We start from the raw sequence: 20,690 nt of genomic DNA on the forward strand, positions 1-20,690 counted from the left end.
AAAAGCGAGACATTCAGTCATAGGTATGCTGTTTCCGGAGGCGACGGCGGCGGGGTCAACAATGTATTAGTTTGCGATTAGGTCTAATTCATGGTGAACCACTAGTGGTAGGTCAATGGTATTTGGTATGCAGTTGTATTAGCATTGGCACATCCCATTACCATGGAGATTATTTGGTCTAGACCCCTCAGTCAAGGTCTATTGACTTTGAAACTTTGCTTAGTTTACATGTATTAGTTTGTGATTAGGTCAGTTTAAGATGAACCACTAATGTTAAGTCAATGATATTTGCAAGTTTCATTTCCATGGAGATTATATAACCCCACCCCCTAATTATGGTTCATTGACTTTGAAACTTTTACACAGTTTACAAGTTACTGTTTGTGTTTAGGTTTGTTTAAAGGGAACGACTTATGAAAAGTCAATGGTATTTGGTTTGCAGTTGTATTAGCATTGGCACATCTCATTTCCATGGAGATTGTTTAGCCCTGTACCTTCAGTCATGGTTCATTGACTTTGAATATTTGCATAACTTACATGTTATAGTATTGCTATTTTAATTTCACCATTTGCATTATCAAAATAACAAATAGGGGAGACATATCTCTGTGTTAACAGTTTATTTACTTTCGTACTTTACATTTATATCCTGTTATGTTTTAAGTTAAGAGTATTTTTATAATTAGACAATTTACAAACATTGTCACGCTTTTGGTCACATATTTATTATTATATCAAAGTTATAAATAAAATTGTCCTGGAGTATATACTGGACATGCTGGACATTTATTACAAAGTAATAGGTCTGATATGTAAATGTGATAATGTCAAGAAAAGTGGTTTTGTAAAAGCTGTTGAAACTCAATTCATTTTTTGTTTGACCATGGTTAAAGAAAAATATTATTTAGGAGAGAAAACGAATATTATCCAGTAAATCTTTGACTAGAAAGGAGTTACACATAACAGTATATTTAGTAAGTGACATTACATTTTAAAATACATGTACTAATCTTAATAGTTGGAATACATGTAACTACTTGCTGATGAGTCAAATTTTATTTCAATATTATACAGTTATAATGATTACTGTAAATTCAGAAATTTGTGCATGCATTTATTATTGGCATTGTTGAACAATTTACAAAAATGCATGATAAATTTCAATTATTGCCATTTCTGTTGTTATAATGCTATACAAATTTTAAATGTGCATTTTTATTTTTGATGCATTCACAGCTCAAAATTAATGTAGAGATGTTAACTTTAATTGACCCTAATTTCTGATGAACAGTGAGTTATTACAATCCTGTAAGAATTTTGAGAGATCCACATTTGCCAATAAATAAGATATTGCAAAATGCAGTCTTAGTGGTCAACCACAGGCCCACTAGCCTAGGCTTGTAAAACTACTGTCGAGCCTATAAAAATCATCTCCACAGGCCAATATAATCTAATTAAAATTTTCTTAAAATTCAGCTTCGGCGCGCCCAGGCCTTTAGATTCCAAAGTTTATTGTGAAGACTGATTCAGAATGTAGTCAATCAATGGTGAAGATAAATGCAATTTATTTTTAAAGTAGTATCAAAGGGGGATCAAATTTGAACATGACTTATCCTAAGGAAAAATACAATTTCAATTATGTACATGTAGATATGTATCATTATTTATATATGTGAGTTCTGTTTTTATCTTGTTGTGACAAAGGCGAGACTTAGGCGTTCTGATGCAGATGCGGTGCGAACAATGTATTAATTTGTTTAGGTCTGCAGTTGTATTTGCATATCTCATTATCATGGTCTATTTACTTTGAAACTTTTGCATAGTTTACATGTTAACGCTTGTGTTAAGGTCTGTTTAAAGGGAATCATTTATGATAAGTCAATGGTATTTTGTATGCAGTTGTAATAAATGTCTATTTTGATTCATTTGTGTTGTTTGTTTGTTTATTGATGGAATACCCTTCATTTTATTTATTCATAACAATCACAAGAGCTGTTATGATATACATCACTACGTAGCAATATGATGAAAAATGTCATTTATTTTTCGTGTACAATATTTATTGCTTTATTTAATTCAATTTACAAATAAAGATGGAGGAGAGAGATATTTACATAAGAGAGGTAATATAATGTGGCATGTAAAAATCTATTTATAGCAATCAAAAGTTTTGATACACTGGTGTGAATTGACCATTAGGCACACATGATCATCAGGTTAAAATGTATACCTCTTCACTGTGTGACAATATATAGCTTGTCCCACTGCGAGAATTTTAGTAATTTTACCAACCGAAGATAACTTGTGTACATAAAAACTGAAGGGGACTTATAAACATGAAAAGAGAAGAGAAAAAATGTCTGATGATCTTCATCGATCATGTTAAAAAACAAAGCAAAATAAAAATGGCCAGCACTGCTTTTGAGAAGTGTGATAACTGCATGGGCACAAAAATATGTACCACAATGCATGGTTGTTAGCTGTAATTCAGTCTGAGTTATATAAGTTGTGTTTTTAGCATATTTTGCACATGGATTAATTTGTGGCGGGGGCATTTACTGTTACCTTTGTCTGTCCTGTCATTCCATTAGTAATTTAAAACATAACAGGTAAAAAGCATGAAATGGATTGCAGGAATCACCAAATTTACTGGTCAGTACAACTGACCATAGTAATCACCATCAAACACCTGACTCCAAATTTACTGAACAGTACAACTGACCATAACAACCACCATCAAACACCTGACTCCTCTGTGAAAAAACAACAGACATGCAAACAAAAACAAACAACAATGCACAGCATAATTGGTCAAGATAGTCTGACTTGGTACAGATTCATTATGTTTTTTTCCCGGCTTACATTAAAACTATAACATCATTATAAAAAAATAAGGAGATATATATATATATGTGGTATGATTGCCAATGTAGCAGGTTCCCAACTATCTACCTAAGAGACTAGAGAGGAGGATCTAAACAACTATAGGTCACTACGTAATTGTCATTCAACATTTATCAACATTACAATAGTACATACAATATGTACAAACACAAGCTTAAGAAAACACAAAATAAGAATTCGGTAGTAAGGAATATAACCTGATTTAAAATGTTTAGAATTGAAATGATAACAAAACATTTGACAATTGTCTGAATACAGATAATATGAACAGTTATTGAAGGGGAATAATAAGATCAAATAATCGGGGAATTTAGTCAATTGATAACATTTCAACAAACTTGGTCTCTCACCTAATTTACTGTTATTTAACTGTCAGCAGAATTTTATTCTTGATAAATGATTTGAAATTTAAAACATGGAAATTATATATAGGGTCTTACTATATTTTACTAAAGTCAAATGGTAATATTTAAATTTCTTTCAGTGAAAAATGAATTATTAAATTGTTGTATAATGTCTTTTTAATGATTTTAAGTTTCTTATGTTTGAAAATTAGCTATGTTTAAAATATTTTGAATTCATTGCATGCAGAAAAATATTTATAGGGATAATCAGTACGAAATGTTTGACACCTTATCAAATGACTATAATTTGTAATGATTATATCAATTTACCAATAAATATTTTAAGTCATATAAGCTTGGTTTGATAAAGCTTAATGTTGGTACAAAATAACTACAGTAAAATTTCAGTAGTGTACAGTTAAATACTGCATAACTAGTATTTTTAGGGTTTTGCATGATTGTTATGTTTGTATACTACCAATTATGATCCTGTCATCAACTTTAACAAGATTGTAGAGAATAACACATTCTTGTAGTACTGTTTGAATGGTTGATCAATTGCATGATATTTATCCCCGACAGCTTGACTAACAGTGGCTGTATAAGGGTAGTGAATTAGTTTTAGATTTTTTACCTCCTTCATCCACACTTTATATTATTATGTAATTCCTTATCAAGAGAGAGATTGTATTTCAATTAAACTCTCACAGAATTTGAAGTATCTACTTAGTACAATTTTATTTTTAACCAAATCGTTTTCTTTGGTTTCAATTTTCAAAGCATTTTATATATATCGGAAAAAAAAGGTAGACATCTTGCAGAACTTTGTATTGGCAACTTGTCCAGAAGCAATGACCCAATTTCAATGAAACATTAATTTTTTACGAGATGTAATGTGCATCTCCTATCCTATTTGATCTGAATACATTGTATTTTAGGGGATTTGACAAACAAAATACTCATTTTGCCGTGTCAATTCAAATATTGATATAAAATATTTAAAAAAATATCTTTGACCCAGTATAGTAACTGTAACCAAGGAGAGAGTCCTGAATGTGCAAGATAACTTGGACACAGCTGATATGAATATGGTGCAAATGATCTTTGGACTAACCAGTTCAGAAAAATTATGAGTTCAGACAGGTTTCTATGATTACAACAATCATATCCATGATATCTTTGATTTTTTAAGTGAGAACCTTCTAATCATACAAATCAGAGACAACTCTTTGTCAATGTCAAGAATTGGGAGACAATGTGACAGACTCTACCATTCTACCTAAGAATTAATTGATAAAAAGGGAAAGTTGGTAAAGCTAAGGCTTAATTTGGCCCCTAAATATAAGTATATTTGTACCAATATTTTAATTTATGCATATTAAACAACAGATGTTACATCTGCATACATATTTTATGTAATTTAAAAACATGAATATCTTGATAAAGTATAAATTACTTTATTATTTAAAAATGTAACTTGTATTGTGAAATGAAATTTATTACCTAACATAATTCTCAGTAAAATGTTGTATATTTAATTTCATGTCCTTGAACAATTTATATTTTATAGTTAATAGCATTAAAATGTTTTCTACTGGATATTAACATTAAGATAACACAGTGATAACATTTAGGATTTTAATTTTTTATGACCATTGAACATAATTTGCAATTAGCCAAAAAAAAGATATATATATATCTGATTTTATTGTCGAGCCTGCGAGTTCTGTCGCAGAAAGCTCAACATATGGATAGTGATCTGGAGGCGGCAGCGGCGTTTTCTAACTATTTAAAAGCTTTATATTTTAGAAGGTGAAAGACCTTGATGCTTCATTCTTTGTATATAGATGCCTTATATTATGAAGTTTCTGTCTGTCATATGTCCTTGACCTCATTTTCATGGTACTTGAAAAAAAAGTTAAGATTTTTTGTAATGTTAATTTCTCTCTTATTATGAGTAACAGGATAGCTATATTTAGTATGTGCGTACCTTGAAAGGTCCTCATGCCTGTCAGACAGTTTTCATCTGACCTCGACCTCATTTCATGGTTCAGTGAACAAGGTTAAGTTTTTGTGGTTAAGTCCATATATCAGATACTATAAGCAATAGGTCTACTATATTTGGTGTATGGAATGATTGTAAGGTGCACATGTCCAACTGGCAGGTTTCGTCTGACCTTGACCTCATTTTCATGGTTCATTGGTTAAAGTTAAGTTTTTGTGTTTTGGTCTTTTTTTCTAATACTATATGCAATAGGTCAACTATATTTGGTGTATTGAAATATTTTATGATGTACATGTCAACTGTCTGGCAGGTTTTATTTGGCCTTGACCTCATTTTCATGGTTCATTGGTCAATGTTAAATTTTCATGGTTAAGTTTTTTTCTTAGAATTCGTATATTCGTATATTCGTATTCGTATGTATTTCCGGTTTAGTTTATCTGACCTTGGCCTCATTTTCTTGGATCATGTTAAGTTTATGTGATACTTGTAGTAAAGCTTTATATTTAGGACTATCAACATAAAATCAATGATCAGTAAAGCAGGGGAGACATTTCAGTGTGTGCAGTCTTGTTTGTAAGAGGCATATTGTTTCTTGGGCCACCAACAGAATATTTTTTTTTGTCAATTTGAAATTTCAATTTTCATTATGTTAGAAGCACTGTGAGCAGTTTAAACTGTTAATACTCAGGAATCACAGAAAGTTTTAAGATAAGTACTTATATAAAGCTTAAACTGGATATTATCATTTGATTGAAGCTAATAAAGTGTAGGGATCGAGACAGCCTGGGGGGGGGGGGGGGGGGGGGGGGGGGTGTATTTCAATCCTTTGGTTATTACGTGAGTAGCTTAGACATTCAGTTTCCCACTCTTTTCATATTTTTGAATATTGAAAAAGATATATCCTATCATGTATTTGTTTTGCCAAAAAAAGACCTATAGCTTTTGTGATTATGTTATTTCATAGAGAGATTTAGGTGTCAGACCACCAATTCACCCAATTCAATTTAGAACATATGTAAAAGTAGCTATTCACTGACAAAAAAATAGTGCTTTTGAGGTCAAATATATGTTGACCATTTTGAGCCAAAATTTACTTGTCCATGAGTTTGCATACTATACTTATTTATGTAAAGATTTCCAAAAACCAGGGGTTATTTTTAGAAGAACTTTACATCCGAACGGTAATATTTCGCTACAAAACTTTAAACATTGGTTGAAAATTGGCATGTGGAAAGGTGATACATGTACAATTCAGGATATACCTACCTGGTTTCTATGAAGTTTAACTTGAGGTAAGTTATTTAGAAAGCTGTGAAAATTGCAAAATTTGGATGAATAGATCAGGAATTTGAATTGGTGGTCTGACACCTGAATAGATTGACAGATATCTGATGCATTTATAGCTGTGGTTTTATCACATCTATGAGAAGTACCAATATCTGTTCAGTTTTGGATACTTATGATATAATCCACAACCATATCATACATTTCAACTAAATTTCTCTCGTTTGACATATATAATATATATATACAAGTCTTAATTGAAAACAACGTTCAAACCTATGATTGCGTTGGATAAAAACCGCAATTTTTATACGTGTGCATGCAAAACAAATTTCTTGGTAGAGGGGTCTAAATACAGCACAAACAACATTTTCCAAAAGACCAAATGAGTGAAAAAGTATATTTAACAAAACGCATTTGACTAGCAGGTCGAACAACTGATGTTCTTAAACCCTGCTGACTGCCATTGGCGATTGCCAAATAAACGGATCACAAGATGTAACAAAACAGATCTTATTATCAAATTATTACCAAACAGAAAACAATAAACTTGCGGAAAAGATGGTATACCGCAAACATGAGGTGCAAAAATTTGTACACCATATCCGGATTTCGACAATTAATGTCTCTTTAGTGATGTTAGGAATCGAAACAGTATTTGGAAGGCCATATATAATTTACCTCAATTTAGGATAGACTCTTGAATTTTGAAAGAGTCAAAATAGGATGAACGGATCATATAAACCCGAAGGCAAATATAATACAAGCCCAAACATATATATATATATATATATTCAACCTTGAAATTGCTGCCTTATAAAGTAGTGGCTCATCCATACCATTCATTATATATATAGGTGCCTTTCAATTTTTTGGTTATAAAAGTAAAAAATATTAATTACTTGAAAAAGTTGCTCTGTATTTACTTTTACTCTAGTTGTTTGTGACAAACTAATTTATAGTGTAGAGTAATCCTAATCATGGAAATTGTATCTATTTAAATTTCTAAAGTCAAGATAAATTCATGGAGGATTTTTAATCACCATTTCCATTTGTCTTCCATACAATTTGGCTGAATGGTAAAAAAACGTCATTGTTTTAAATTGAAAGAAGTTTTCTGACAAGGATTTTTTAAAAGGACAGACAAACTTGTGGGAACCTTTGACGAGACAAACAAACATTATAGTTGAGTTGTACCTGCAATTAAAGGTATAGCTATTACCTATCATTACAGCATTAATAAAATAATTGACATTTTTCAGCTGTGTTTCAATTGAGTACACAATAATTTTAACCTAGATAATTGACAGGTGTACATATATATGATAGCAGATTAATTTGATCCTGATTTTTACTTTTAATAATCAGATGTTTGTATATATCATATGGTGTAAGGATAGGTATCGTGGGACGATAGGTAAGATTCTGAAAATTTAAATTTGAATGGCTGCTTAATTGTGTTTATTCAATTTTAATGGTAGCAGAGATGTGAAAAAGGTATAACAATTATGTAAATTTAACTAAAAATGATGTTGTGGAATTTTTTAATGATATAGTGTGGAAATTTCAAAGGTTTATACAGTTTTAACATGTTTAAAGGGAAGTTTTGGTATTAGCGCTTAAGAAAATCAGGAAAATATGTATTTGAAAACCAATTAAGTTTCTGTTTTAGCTAGTTTAAAATAACGATTATCGTCTTTTTTGTGCACTTGAAGACTCCATTGGAAGTTACCGTTACATACCCTTATAAGGTATTATGATATTGATTAATAATAATTCAAGGTAATATATATATACAAGTACATGCATTTAAATTTTTAATAAGTCTGATCTATATTTAAACTTTCTGCTCATGTTCTGAACTGTATATTTATTGATAACCAGCTAGCGTTATATCTTTCAATATTTTCACAAATTTCAAATGAGATTTAAAACTTAATCAGAAGCTGCGATAAGGATTTCCCTATTGTCCTGTTAGTTTTAAATTGGTTGTGATGTCATCCTGTCTTTCAAGGTAAATAACGTTATTTTTCAAATAGATTACTCAGTATTGATCAAATAGATTATTTTGTGTTGGGGTATGTAATGTACCTAAGAAAGTTTAGTGTATAATCATCCATAGAGGTAATTATTCCATTTGTGTAGTTTTAATCGTAATTTTTAATGTAAATTTAAATTTGAATATATTACTTAGATAAATATTGGAAAAAATGTATGTAGTCAACTTTAATGACATATAATTTTTGTATACCATGTTTTATGGTGGGAAATGATTAGAAGGTCATGACAGTAAAAATTTTAATGTACAGTTGAAATAGTATGGAATTAGATTTTATACTCAGAAAAATTTGAAATAAGAAGGAGCCATAGTCGTTAATTTTTTATGTTGTATACAGATTAGAAAAGAAGTTTTATTGGATTTCACTGTACATTTTGCACTTATTCTTTGAAAACTGAAATTCATATTTTAGGTTAAGGTGCAAAAATTGGGAAGTATGTTTATAATTGAATTGCTTTAAAAGTGTTCAATGTGCAAAAAGGGAATGTTTTAGTTTTGATTACAAGCAGAGCCACAATTCTACATTTTGTATTTCATTTTGATCTCACCTAAATCTTATTGTGACTATAAGTTTGAACGTTCAACTGTAAGTCTCAGAGCTTTGTAACACATATTGTTTTATATTTGTTAAGATTAGATTTACAAATATTGAAGTATAGTTTTCAAGTGGGGTTTTTATTTGTAAAAAGAAAAGATTAAAGTTCAATAAAGAACTGTAAAACATGTTAAAAGAACAAAATTTATCTCTGTCCTTTGAAATTATTTACAAGATAGATCTTAAATTAGATCATTGACCCTTAACTATTTACAACAGAAAAATTATTGGTATATATTATACATTTGATAACTTTTTTATGCCACAGAACTTTATATGAGAAGTTTTGAATAAAATATCATTATATATATGTGTGTGTGAAGATATGAAATCTTTTAACAGACACAAAAAGCTAATAAGGTTTATTGCAGATGGTCAGACAACAAAGAAAAGACTTAATTGACAAAGTGAAAAAAAGGGTAGAATTGTAAAGATGTGATTTTTGTATGAATTTATGCAAGTCTTAGTTTAAAACTGTAAAGATACTTGAGGAAAATTTTTTATTCCAGTTTTCAATCAAGCATTTTGGATAATAAGGGGTTACATATAGTGCCATTTTGACATGAACTATCTGTAATTCTGCATGTTAAATTATTCTAGTGTATGAAAACAAGTGACCTTATTTTTATTCATTACTTAATATCTTTTGCTTAACACCTAATAATTTCAAAGAAATAGATGTTTGATGTTCATGACTTTTGATTGTGTTACAATGTTTGAGCACAAATGATTTTATGCAATTTCCTCTGACAAAAAAAAAACAAGTGTACACCTTTGTCTCTAAGGATTTGAAATGTTGGTGAACTTAAGATAGAATAGATTTGAATTGAATTTTATTTCAGTTTAATGTGCAGAGAGCCTGAGTTTCTTTTTTAAAAAAAAGTAAAATAACAAAAATACCGAACTCCAAGGAAAATTCAAAACGGAAAGTCCTTTATCAAATGGCAAAAACAAAAGCTCTAACACATCAAATGAATGGAAAACAACTGTCATTTTCCGGACCTGAGAGATCTTTCGCTTTTACATTCCTAATTCATTTAGCAATTAGCTAGAAATTGTTCATTAGTAGATTTGTTTTTTTTGTGTTAATGTTTTATGGTGTTGTAGGGTTGCTGTTTAGTTGACCCTTTAATTCATATTATTTAACGGGAGTACATACATTGTGCACTTAGTCATGTTATCTATAAATGGGAGATAATAATCTAAAATCAATCAGGCTGATCACCAACATGGAGGTGTGTAATCTTGTAATAGTTGATAATGTACAGTTAATGGGTCGTTTAATTACTTACCTGACCACCTGACAAGTTTAACACTTTACCACAAATTATGTCTAGTCAATATGTCATTTGGTCTGTCACTGTTCCAAGTAGGCATCTTAAGGAGACCAGATTGTGTTCTTTTAGAAGAAAAAAAAAACTGTATTTGTAAAATATGATAGGCACATCAGTGAGTGTCTCACAGATTCCTTCCTATTGTATTTTACAACTGAAAGTGTTTTTGTTTCTGTAATTTACACAAAACATGGTCAGCGTGGATTCATTTATTGTAATTGTAATTTGACATTTTTACCTATTATGTCTGTTTGTTTTGCTCACACATTGTTGTCAATATAATGGAATTGTATGCGACTGTCATACAAGTGAGAGGTTAAGCTAGCTATAAAACCAGGTTTAATCCACAATTTTCTACATTAGGAAATGCCGGTACCAAGTCAGGAATATGACAGTTGTTTTCTATATGTTTGATGTGAACTGAGCGTTTGATTTTGCTATTTTATAAAGGACTTTCCATTTTGAATTTCCCTTGGAGTTCGGTATTTTTGTTATTTTGGTTTTTTTTTGCCCCTGCCGTAGCGGAGGGGGCATTAAGTTTTACCCTTGTCCGTCTGTATGTCCGTCCGTACATGCGTACGTCCCGTAATTGGTTTCCTTTATCTAACTTTAGTTTGCCTTAACCAAATGTTATGAAACTAATACACAATGCTTATTACCACAAAACACAGATCAAATTATAATTTGGGTGTCATCACTTTTATCTTTCTAGAGTTATAGCTTGCTGTTTCGTGTGAGCCAAGGCTCTGTGTTGAAGGCCGTACTTTAACCTATAATTGTTAACTTTTTACACATTGTGACTTGGATGGAGTGTTGTCTCATTGGCACTCATACCACATCTTCTTATTTCTATATTATGTCCCTTTACAAATGGAAAAATTGCTGAATTTTTCGTTTTTGTTTTCTATAACTTTAGTTTGCCTCAACCAAATGTTATGAATCTCATACACAATGCTTATTACCTTGGACAAAACACAGATCAAGTTTGAATTTTGGTGGGTTCACTTTTACCGTTTTAGAGGTATGCCCCTTTACAAATGGAAAAATTGTTGATTTTTTATTTCTGTTGTCTAATTTAAGTTTACCTCAACCAAATGTTATGAAACTTATGCTTATTACAATGTACCACCAAACTCAGATCAAGTACGAATTTGGGTAGTGTCACTTTTACCGTTCTTGTGTTATGTCCTTTTATAACATTATATGCAAGCAGGGGCATCATCTGTGTCCTATGGACACATTCCCTATTTATTTGTATATATTTTTTGTGAATACTTGTATGCATGGTTTTTACAAATTTAGCATACAAGTCTAGAAAATTTGTATGTTGTTCAAATAAAATTTTGGTTTGATCATAATCAAGTTCAACAAAATCTACAAAAATTTAAGTTGATAGACTACCTTCTAAAATCAGTTTGAATCCATAAAGACAATGATGACTAACTAGACTAAGCCTTCCCATCTATCTAGAGGGTACGTTTGCACCTGATAATTTGCTTTAGTTTTGCATTACTCTTGTAAATGTATTATTTTGTACACAATTTTGAAAATGGATCAATGCACCGTATTTCATAAGATCTTTAAAGATGTGAAGTGTATCGGCCATTTATTTGAGGAATGCACTTTAATTATGAAAATTGTTAAGAATCAGCTGTTTTGAATATAACATCACAGTTGACAAATATAAATGCTTCATTGGATCTTAGGAGCACTGAATAAGTAAATACATACAGGAACCATACATCTGTTTGTTGTCATTTCAGTTTTATACAGTTGACAAACTACCTACATGTACATGATCTACAGATTTAAAGGAAATGTGTAACAATTTTTAATCTTTAATACAATTAAGTTATTGATAAGGATATTCACATGTGAAACATTTTAAAACTGGGTTATTTATTTTGAGAGTAGGAAAGATACTAGAATTTAGAAATTAAATGTTTCCATCAGTTTTTTTGTGCATACGTAGTTCATACAAGATTATGTATGTTGTGGTCAAAAAGCTACTAACGCTTCCAATATGACATTTTTGGTAATTTTTAATATCTTTTCTAATGATATACACCAGACACACCATAGATTTTATTTACAAATGAAATATTCAAGTGTCAAAGTTTTCGTTATCTCCTTCAGTTTTATAATGTTATAGAACCTCTAAATATACTGCATAATGCAAAGATGCAAACAGATTGCTCTTTAGATGTCTATGAATATTTGTGTTGTTGCTGGGTTGCTGTTTCATTAATGTAAACCTCAACATCTAATTTATTCATAAAAAACAAATCTGAGTCTTGTATCTGTCCTGAGGTTACATATAAATAGATATTTTTTTTATACATATTCCACATTGTGCCCCATTTTTATATCTTTAAAACAAAAACAGGATATTTACTGAATTGTTTTTATGTTTTTTTATATGCGAAATTGGGATAGGATAGGTTTTACAATAAAAAACAATTTGCATTTTAAATTTTTGAAGGCTGCAAATTCCTCAAATCATAATAATTTATAGCACATATATTTATTCCTTGTTTAAAAATTGTCATTATAAATGCACACACATATTTCTTAATTTACATGTAATGTGTTAACGTTAGTAATAACGAATTTTCAAACTCTTCAGAGGTCTTACTTCGTAGTAGACTGCAATAATAATTGATAAGAATTTCTTTTAAATCAAAGGTCGGTGATTCTCTGTCACATCCTCCCAACAACATAACCTGGCAGCCACAATAAAGCAAGGAGTGACGAAAGTGGCATTAAATACCAATAATCAATTATACCATCAAACACATCTGTAGATCAGGATTTTGAGTCTGCAGGACAAGATACAGAAAAAAGATAAAAACGAGTGTCATTATTTTACTGAAATCCCAACAATGAATGGTGTATTACAGGATTACTTCCCTTTCCATTGTAATATAATGACCTTGTATTTTGAATAGAATTGGACTCCTAAGTAACTTTTTAAGTTGTAATTGTGTTATTATTGTAGTAAAATAGCAAAGTCAATGTGATAAAATAAAACTAGTTAAAAGTTTAGTTTTTTCCTCAGGCTTTTTACAAACATGTCAATAATTTGTACAAACTGTCTTAAATATGTAACATAATAAAATATGATCATTTTTATCATTAATCTGATACACATTAAAATTTTCTATCTCAAAGAAAGTTTTAAGGAAAAAAATTAACAAATAATATGGGAATGGTCAGATTCCAAATTGAGGTAAAAGTTGGGTTATCTTAAATACATGTTGTTATCTTGTTATATTTTTTTAAAGAAATTAGAATTAAGTTTGTAATGATTTTACTTCAGATATATCACCTACGATAGTAGAGGGGCATTATGTTTTTCGGACTGTGCGTCTGTCCGTCAGTCTGTCCGTCCATCCGTTCGTCCGTCTGTCTCGCTTCAGGTTAAAGTTTTTGGTCAAGGTAGTTTTTGATGAAGTTGAAGTCCAATCAACTTGAAACTTAGTACACATGTTCCCTATGATATGATCTTTGTAATTTTATTGCCATATTAGAGTTTTTACCCCAATTTCACAATCCACTGAACATAGAAAATGATAGTTCGAGTGGGGCATCCCTGTACTATGGACAGATTCTTGTTTCTGTAAAACTGTGAGGGTTAATGTAATCAGATATTTAGCTGATTTAATTTCTTTCCTTCTTGGATTATTTTTCTTCAAAATAAGTATAAGGTGAACTTCAGTCCAATGGAAGACATGTGGTTCTACACAGATAAAATCAAACAGACACAGACCTAAGTCCTTGTTCTTATTCCTAAATGCATTTTACTTCCAGCAAGAAGCAGAAAACCCCAAATCGTAATTTGGTTTGACACTCACATGCTGGGGACCTATCCTTCAACCTCTCACACTTGATGGGGACCTATCCCACAACCTCACACACTTGATGGGAACCTATCCCACAACCTCTCACACTTGATGGGAACCTATTCCACAACCTCTCACACTTGATGGGGACCTATCCCACAACCTCACACACTTATGGGAAACTATTCCACAGCCTCTCACACTTGATGGGGACCTATCCCACAACCTCACACACTTGATGGGGACCTATCCCACAACCTCACACACTTGATAGGGACCTATCCCAAAACCTCTCACACTTATGGGAACCTATTCCACAACCTCACACTCTTGATGGGGACCTATCCCACAACCTCACACACTTGATGGGGACCTATCCCACAACCTCACACACTTGATGGGGACCTATCCCACAACCTCTCACACTTGATGGGGACCTATCCCACAACCTCTCACACTTGATGGGACCTATCCCACAACCTCTCACACTTGATGGGGACCTATCCCAAAACCTCTCACACTTGATGGGGACCTATCCCACAACCTCTCACACTTGATGGGGACCTATTTCACAACCTCTCACACTTATGGGGACCTATTCCACAACCTCTCACACTTATAGGGACCTATTCCACAACCTATCACACTTGTTGGGGACCTATCCAACAACCTCTTACACTTATGGGGACCTATTCCTCAACCTCTCACACTTGATGGGGACCTATCCCACAACCTCTCACACTTGATGGGAACCTATCCCACAACCTCTCACACTTGATGGGGACCTATCCCACAACCTCTCACACTTGATGGGGACCTATCCCACAACCTCTCACACTTATGGGGACCTATTCCACAACCTCTCACACTTGTTGGGGACCTATCCCACAACCTCTCACACTTGATGGGAACCTATCCCACAACCTCTCACACTTGATGGGGACCTATCCCACAACCTCACACACTTGATGGGGACCTATCCCACAACCTCTCACACTTGATGGGGACCTATCCCACAACCTCACACACTTGACGGGGACCTATTCCACAACCTGAACACTTGACGGGGACCCATTCCTCAACCTCACACACTTGATGGAGACCTATCCCACAATCTCACACACTTGATGGGAACCTATCCCACAACCTCAGGTACTTAGTGGAAAACTCATTGCCTTAAATAAGACTATAGAGGCTTTTAAGATTATTTACATGTTGAATATAATCTCAGTGAAAAATGAAACAAGTGTTAGCCAAAGCAAAAAAAAAAAAATCTAATCTGATTTTATATTATATAATTTTGTTTTTTTCATTCTTTTGTTAAATAATTATTTTATTTAAAATAACAGCATACTATAATAATTGTAAAAAATATAAGGCAAAATTAAATGAGCTTTGATGATCTATAATTCTATACTATGCCATTATGGTATAAGTATAATTCTTTCAGTCAATATTAATGTACCGGTAACATCTTGCACACTAACATCTCACCACACAAATATTTCACACGTTCATTATATTTGTTTTCTCAATGGAACTGTGGTAAGCTATTTGTGAAAATATACTTTCACTTGTGGTCTGTTGATTTTTCCCTTGAAATATCCTTATTTTTGGAGTTAAAAAATATGATTCCCTGCCTACCCAATTTAAGCTCAAAATGTGGAGTCTTTTAAGTTCTATTGGATTTTTTTAAAATGATTTGTGACCAAATTTCTGTTTACTGTTTATTATTTGTGTTTTTTGGTTATCTTTAATATACATCAGCAGAAAGATCACAGACGTTGGATTTTTTCTTTTTTTTTCTTCTTAGTATCATAAATCAAAAGTGATAGTTGTTTGAAAATCATGTGACCTAAAAATGAAGTGTGCCACATGATTTTTACAAGACCTAGTTGTTACGCTATGATCATTACAAGTCAACCACATGATTGTTGTGAGAGTCTCAATGTTTAAGTATCTGTCAAATGAATATTGTATGACTTGCAATTAACTAATCAAATTTTATAAAACACAATTTTATAATTTTATTGTGTAGATTTCACAGGGCTGTATCTGGAGAAATATTAATAAGATGAATGAAAAAACAAGGAGTTGAAGTTGAATGGATATACGGGTGATGGATTAAGTTTTGTCAGGAACTTCCATTATTTTACATACAGTTTACTAACCTGAATAAAGTCAGTCGTTATATAAAGCCGATCTCCAGCTAATCTCCAATTGCTGCTTTAACGATAGGCTAGAGGGTGCAGAACTATTCGAGTTAACAGTGTACAGACTAAATTAATCCATTTAATATTTAGGTGAAATATTAAAAAAAAATAGTGGATGCTGGTGATAATTAATCACTGTGATATTATCATTAAGTGAAATTGTTAGTGAATAAATGTTAAAAATCAGCACCAAGATCGTGACTCAGTAACTGGGAAAATGTGATTCATTTATTATCGTGGGTTAATCAACTTTCATGGATTGAGGGAATATCAAATTTTTATGGATATTTGATTTCAAGGTTTTGCAAAAGTTTGCATACACGCCTATAGAAAATTTATACTTTGTGGAACACTGAAATTGGTTAGGTTCACCTATCCCAACGAAATCTACAAAAATGATACTCCACAAATAATAATGAATCGACAGTACCTGAGTCACCTTGGTTGAGCTGTTAAAGTCAAATGGAGCTTTAAAAACCTTCAGTTTACACATCATGTGACCTTGTGGTATGTTTCTGTGAGATTGATGTTTATTGTTCATTTTTTTTTCATTACAGACTTTTCCCAAAAGAAAGACTAAACCACCACTATTGACTTCAGGTCAAAGTTCAACTTCTGATGATCTAGATGATATATTGACAGACAATAACCCGATCTTAGAGGAAATATTCCAGAAAGAAGACATGGCACAAGAAAGATCAACACTCACTAAAAATAGGGTAATTTTATGGACTGGAGATGTTTTTTATTAAGAGTGGGTTTTTTTGCCATTTTGTCCCCTGTATGTCCATTAATGAACTGGAATTTCTACTAATGCCATGGATATCTTTGTAAATTCTCCTGTTTTTATAACTGGACAGACTTTACGGACAGTCATTGACAGCTGTCAGAACATAATGAAAAGTGGTTGTTATACTAAGAATAAAATTTCCAACTGAAACCAAAAAACATACAAAAATCTAAAGTCTGAAATGTACAGGAACACTTTTTAGCCCAAATTTAATTTAGATGGGAAAAAGAGAGAAAATTCCACATAAAAATTTCAATCACATTCACATGGGTTGAAACATTTATAAATCAATTTAAAAAGTAGAGGGACAAATGTCAAGGTTGTTTGTACACTTAATAACAAAACAAACTCATTTTTCAAGATGTAAAATAACAAAACAAACTCATTTTTCATGATGTAAATTTACATGTTTTAAATTTATTCAGTTCACAGTTAGATTATGTTTATACTTTTGTTCCACAATTGTGTCTTTCTGAAATAAGATTACACACAGTGTATAAATACAATTTAATATGCCATTGAATGTAGGCATGTCACAACCTAAACCATTTATGTGTGAACAATTTTTCTTGTGATCAATTCCTATTGAAATTTTACAGAGGTATAAAAAAAAAAATGCAAACCTTGGTAATTTGAATTGATCATCTAATACTGCTTGATGTAGGTAATTGTACATTTGATTTATCATGTATACTTGGAATTCAGCCTAAGCAGTTTTAATTCAATGACTACAGTATACTCAAGGAGATCTAGTAAAAAATGCTGTTGATAATATTCTGATTTAATTCTCTCGCATTTACTTATTATAATACTATGATATTTCATAGTGAATCACTTGCAATCGCCAGCATTCACAGAGAAAAATCATTACTCAGAGTGATTATTCCGTCACGTGTGTATAATCTTTAAACGATATTTAAAGTTACTTTTGCAAGTCTTTTTGTACTTTAATTTCTTGCTAAAATAAGAGTGGTTAACACAAGAATGATTTTTACTCTAACTTTTCATCAGTTTGTTGTAATATTTAAAAAGTAAATATAGGACAGTAGTTTTACAAGTGAAGTATTGTCAAGGGTTGTATATATAATTATATATTTATGTTTAACATGTAATTGTCATAATAATATTTGTTTTACTTGTATATTTGCCTACAAATCTAACAAAGCACTTTTACCTTTGTATATATTTGCAATTGTATAGACCTGTATTTCTTTGTTTGATTTGCATATAATATTTTGAAACTCATTTTGACAACAGAATGCTTAGATAGCATGAAACTTATATTATGAGATGAGAATTGTATAATATAAGATCTTTTTAAGCTTGCTTATATATATACTACAGCTTCGAAAGGGGGGGGGTCTTGCTTTTTTCGTTCATTCACATTGGTTGTTGATGCATGGTAGGTGAATCTTTTTAATAGAAGTTTCTTTAGTTTGGGCATAATTATGAGGAAACTGTAAACTTTATCAATAAAAGTAGCTTTATAAATATTTAGAAAATAAATTATGTTGAGTGCACATGTGTGGCAATGGGACTACAATCCAATAACACAAACAACACATTTGAAGGTCTTTATTGAGTTGTTGTCTCATTCAAATATATTTTCAAAATTAGACATGATAAAAAAAGAGTGGGCATATGAAGGATACTTTTTACAGACATCTGAATAAAAAGCAAAATTTACAAACTGTAGTGTAGAAAAGGCTAACTTTCCATGCATCATTTTTCCCTAAAATGAACAGAAGTTAAAGAATCCTGGAACAATTTTTTTCTCCTCAAATCAAAACATTGGGACACTGAATAAAAAATGCAAATCCAACAAATATACAGCCGGCACAGACTTTTAACCATTTTTTGTTTTGTTTTTTAAAATAATCATAATAGAAAATAGAGAAGAGTTTTGAAGACTTGTTGACTGGTCTGTCTGATGAAAATGACGATGATATTGATGATCTCGTTGATTTCGACAATCTTCCAGAGGTTTGTTTATCTATGTATATTTGATTTTAATTGTTATAAATAGATCACCATCTTAAAGAACCATGTACAAATCAAATTGTTATGACACTAGGTCACCAATGGCCTTTCTTGTTGCAATCATGTATACAAGGGGAAATTATCAGGAAGACTTTTTGACTTTTTGAAATATTCATGTGTGTCTACTGTTAATTTGGAAAAAAAAATGTATACCTTCAATTGGGTCAAGTGATTTACACTAAACACTAAACATTATACAAAAGATTTAATAGAAAAAGTGACAGAAGATAACAAATAGACAATAAAAAAATCATAAGTTGAAGAAAAGTGTATAATACACACTGGAAATAATGAAAAACGATGAAAGAGACAAAAGATAACAGGATGACAATAAAATGTCTTGAGTCAAAGAAAACAGACAATTCCAAGGCAAAAAAAATGAAAAAGAATAAGAAAAAAATTAGCAACAGGAAAAAACATACAAATTCTCAGGGTTTCATCTAAAGTGAGAAAAGTGCAAATTTGGCCTTTCCTTTCTAGCACTAAGACAAAGAAGTTTTTATAAATTAATTGGGATACTCAATAAAATCTGCAAACCTCTTATTTCTTGAAGGAAAATTTAATGCAACTTTGAACCCCTGCTATCTAAGATACCTGGATTTGTACTTCTTTTGCATGATTTTAAGAGTTTTTTACATGACATATTTATTATAGTGTTACACATGATTCCTGATTATTTCTATTTTAGTCAATGATGTAAGCATTTTATGCATGAACTATTGAATGATTTAACGTCTTGCAGAAGATATGACAGAAATATATCTGCTTTGAAATAGAATTTTAGATTTTAGTCAGTTATACATGACTTTTGTGTTGTTTTCATATGAATGTTTTTATTCCTACCAGTGTATTTACTCAGAGAACTGTCTTGTTGTCATCAAATATTTTGTTTTTAAAAAGGGGCAGAATTCAGGATTGAGCTATTTTGCATATATATATAATTTTTGGAGTAGTCAGTTATTTCTATGAGAATTCAGGATTTAATTATATACTGATTGGGGAATGGACGCTTTTTTCAAAGGAATTCAGGATTTTACATTTTTAAAATTTCTTGGGAATTGGGGATGAGACCCCCTTGTACCAACCAAGTATATATTTTAAATGAAAATTAGACCAAAAAAAATATGATTCATTGAATTATGGAAAATGTTTTATAGATCTTTTGCAGCAAAACTTAAAACAATACAGATTCTTTGAAGACTTTGAGAACTTGGCCTGCAATAAAACAGTATCTAATTTTGATTGTTCAGTTAAGAAATAGGGTGATCAAATGGTCTGTA

General features: G+C 31.2%; 1 protein-coding gene across 1 annotated transcript in view; it reads left to right on the forward strand.

Moving 5' to 3' along the window:
* The first annotated feature begins 2,065 nt into the window (after nucleotides 1–2,065).
* LOC127712974 (triadin-like) overlaps nucleotides 2,066–20,690 on the forward strand; it is a 54,094-nt gene continuing 35,469 nt past the window's right edge. The window contains exons 1-3 of the mRNA XM_052219556.1: nucleotides 2,066–2,123; nucleotides 17,138–17,299; nucleotides 19,258–19,353. Coding sequence (XP_052075516.1) covers nucleotides 2,094–2,123; nucleotides 17,138–17,299; nucleotides 19,258–19,353 — 288 coding nt within the window. The 5' untranslated portion in view covers nucleotides 2,066–2,093. The remainder of the gene's footprint in view (nucleotides 2,124–17,137; nucleotides 17,300–19,257; nucleotides 19,354–20,690) is intronic.

The sequence above is a fragment of the Mytilus californianus genome, unplaced genomic scaffold (genome assembly GCF_021869535.1).
Source record: "Mytilus californianus isolate M0D057914Y unplaced genomic scaffold, xbMytCali1.0.p SCAF_8, whole genome shotgun sequence".
Classification (NCBI taxonomy): domain Eukaryota; kingdom Metazoa; phylum Mollusca; class Bivalvia; order Mytilida; family Mytilidae; genus Mytilus; species Mytilus californianus.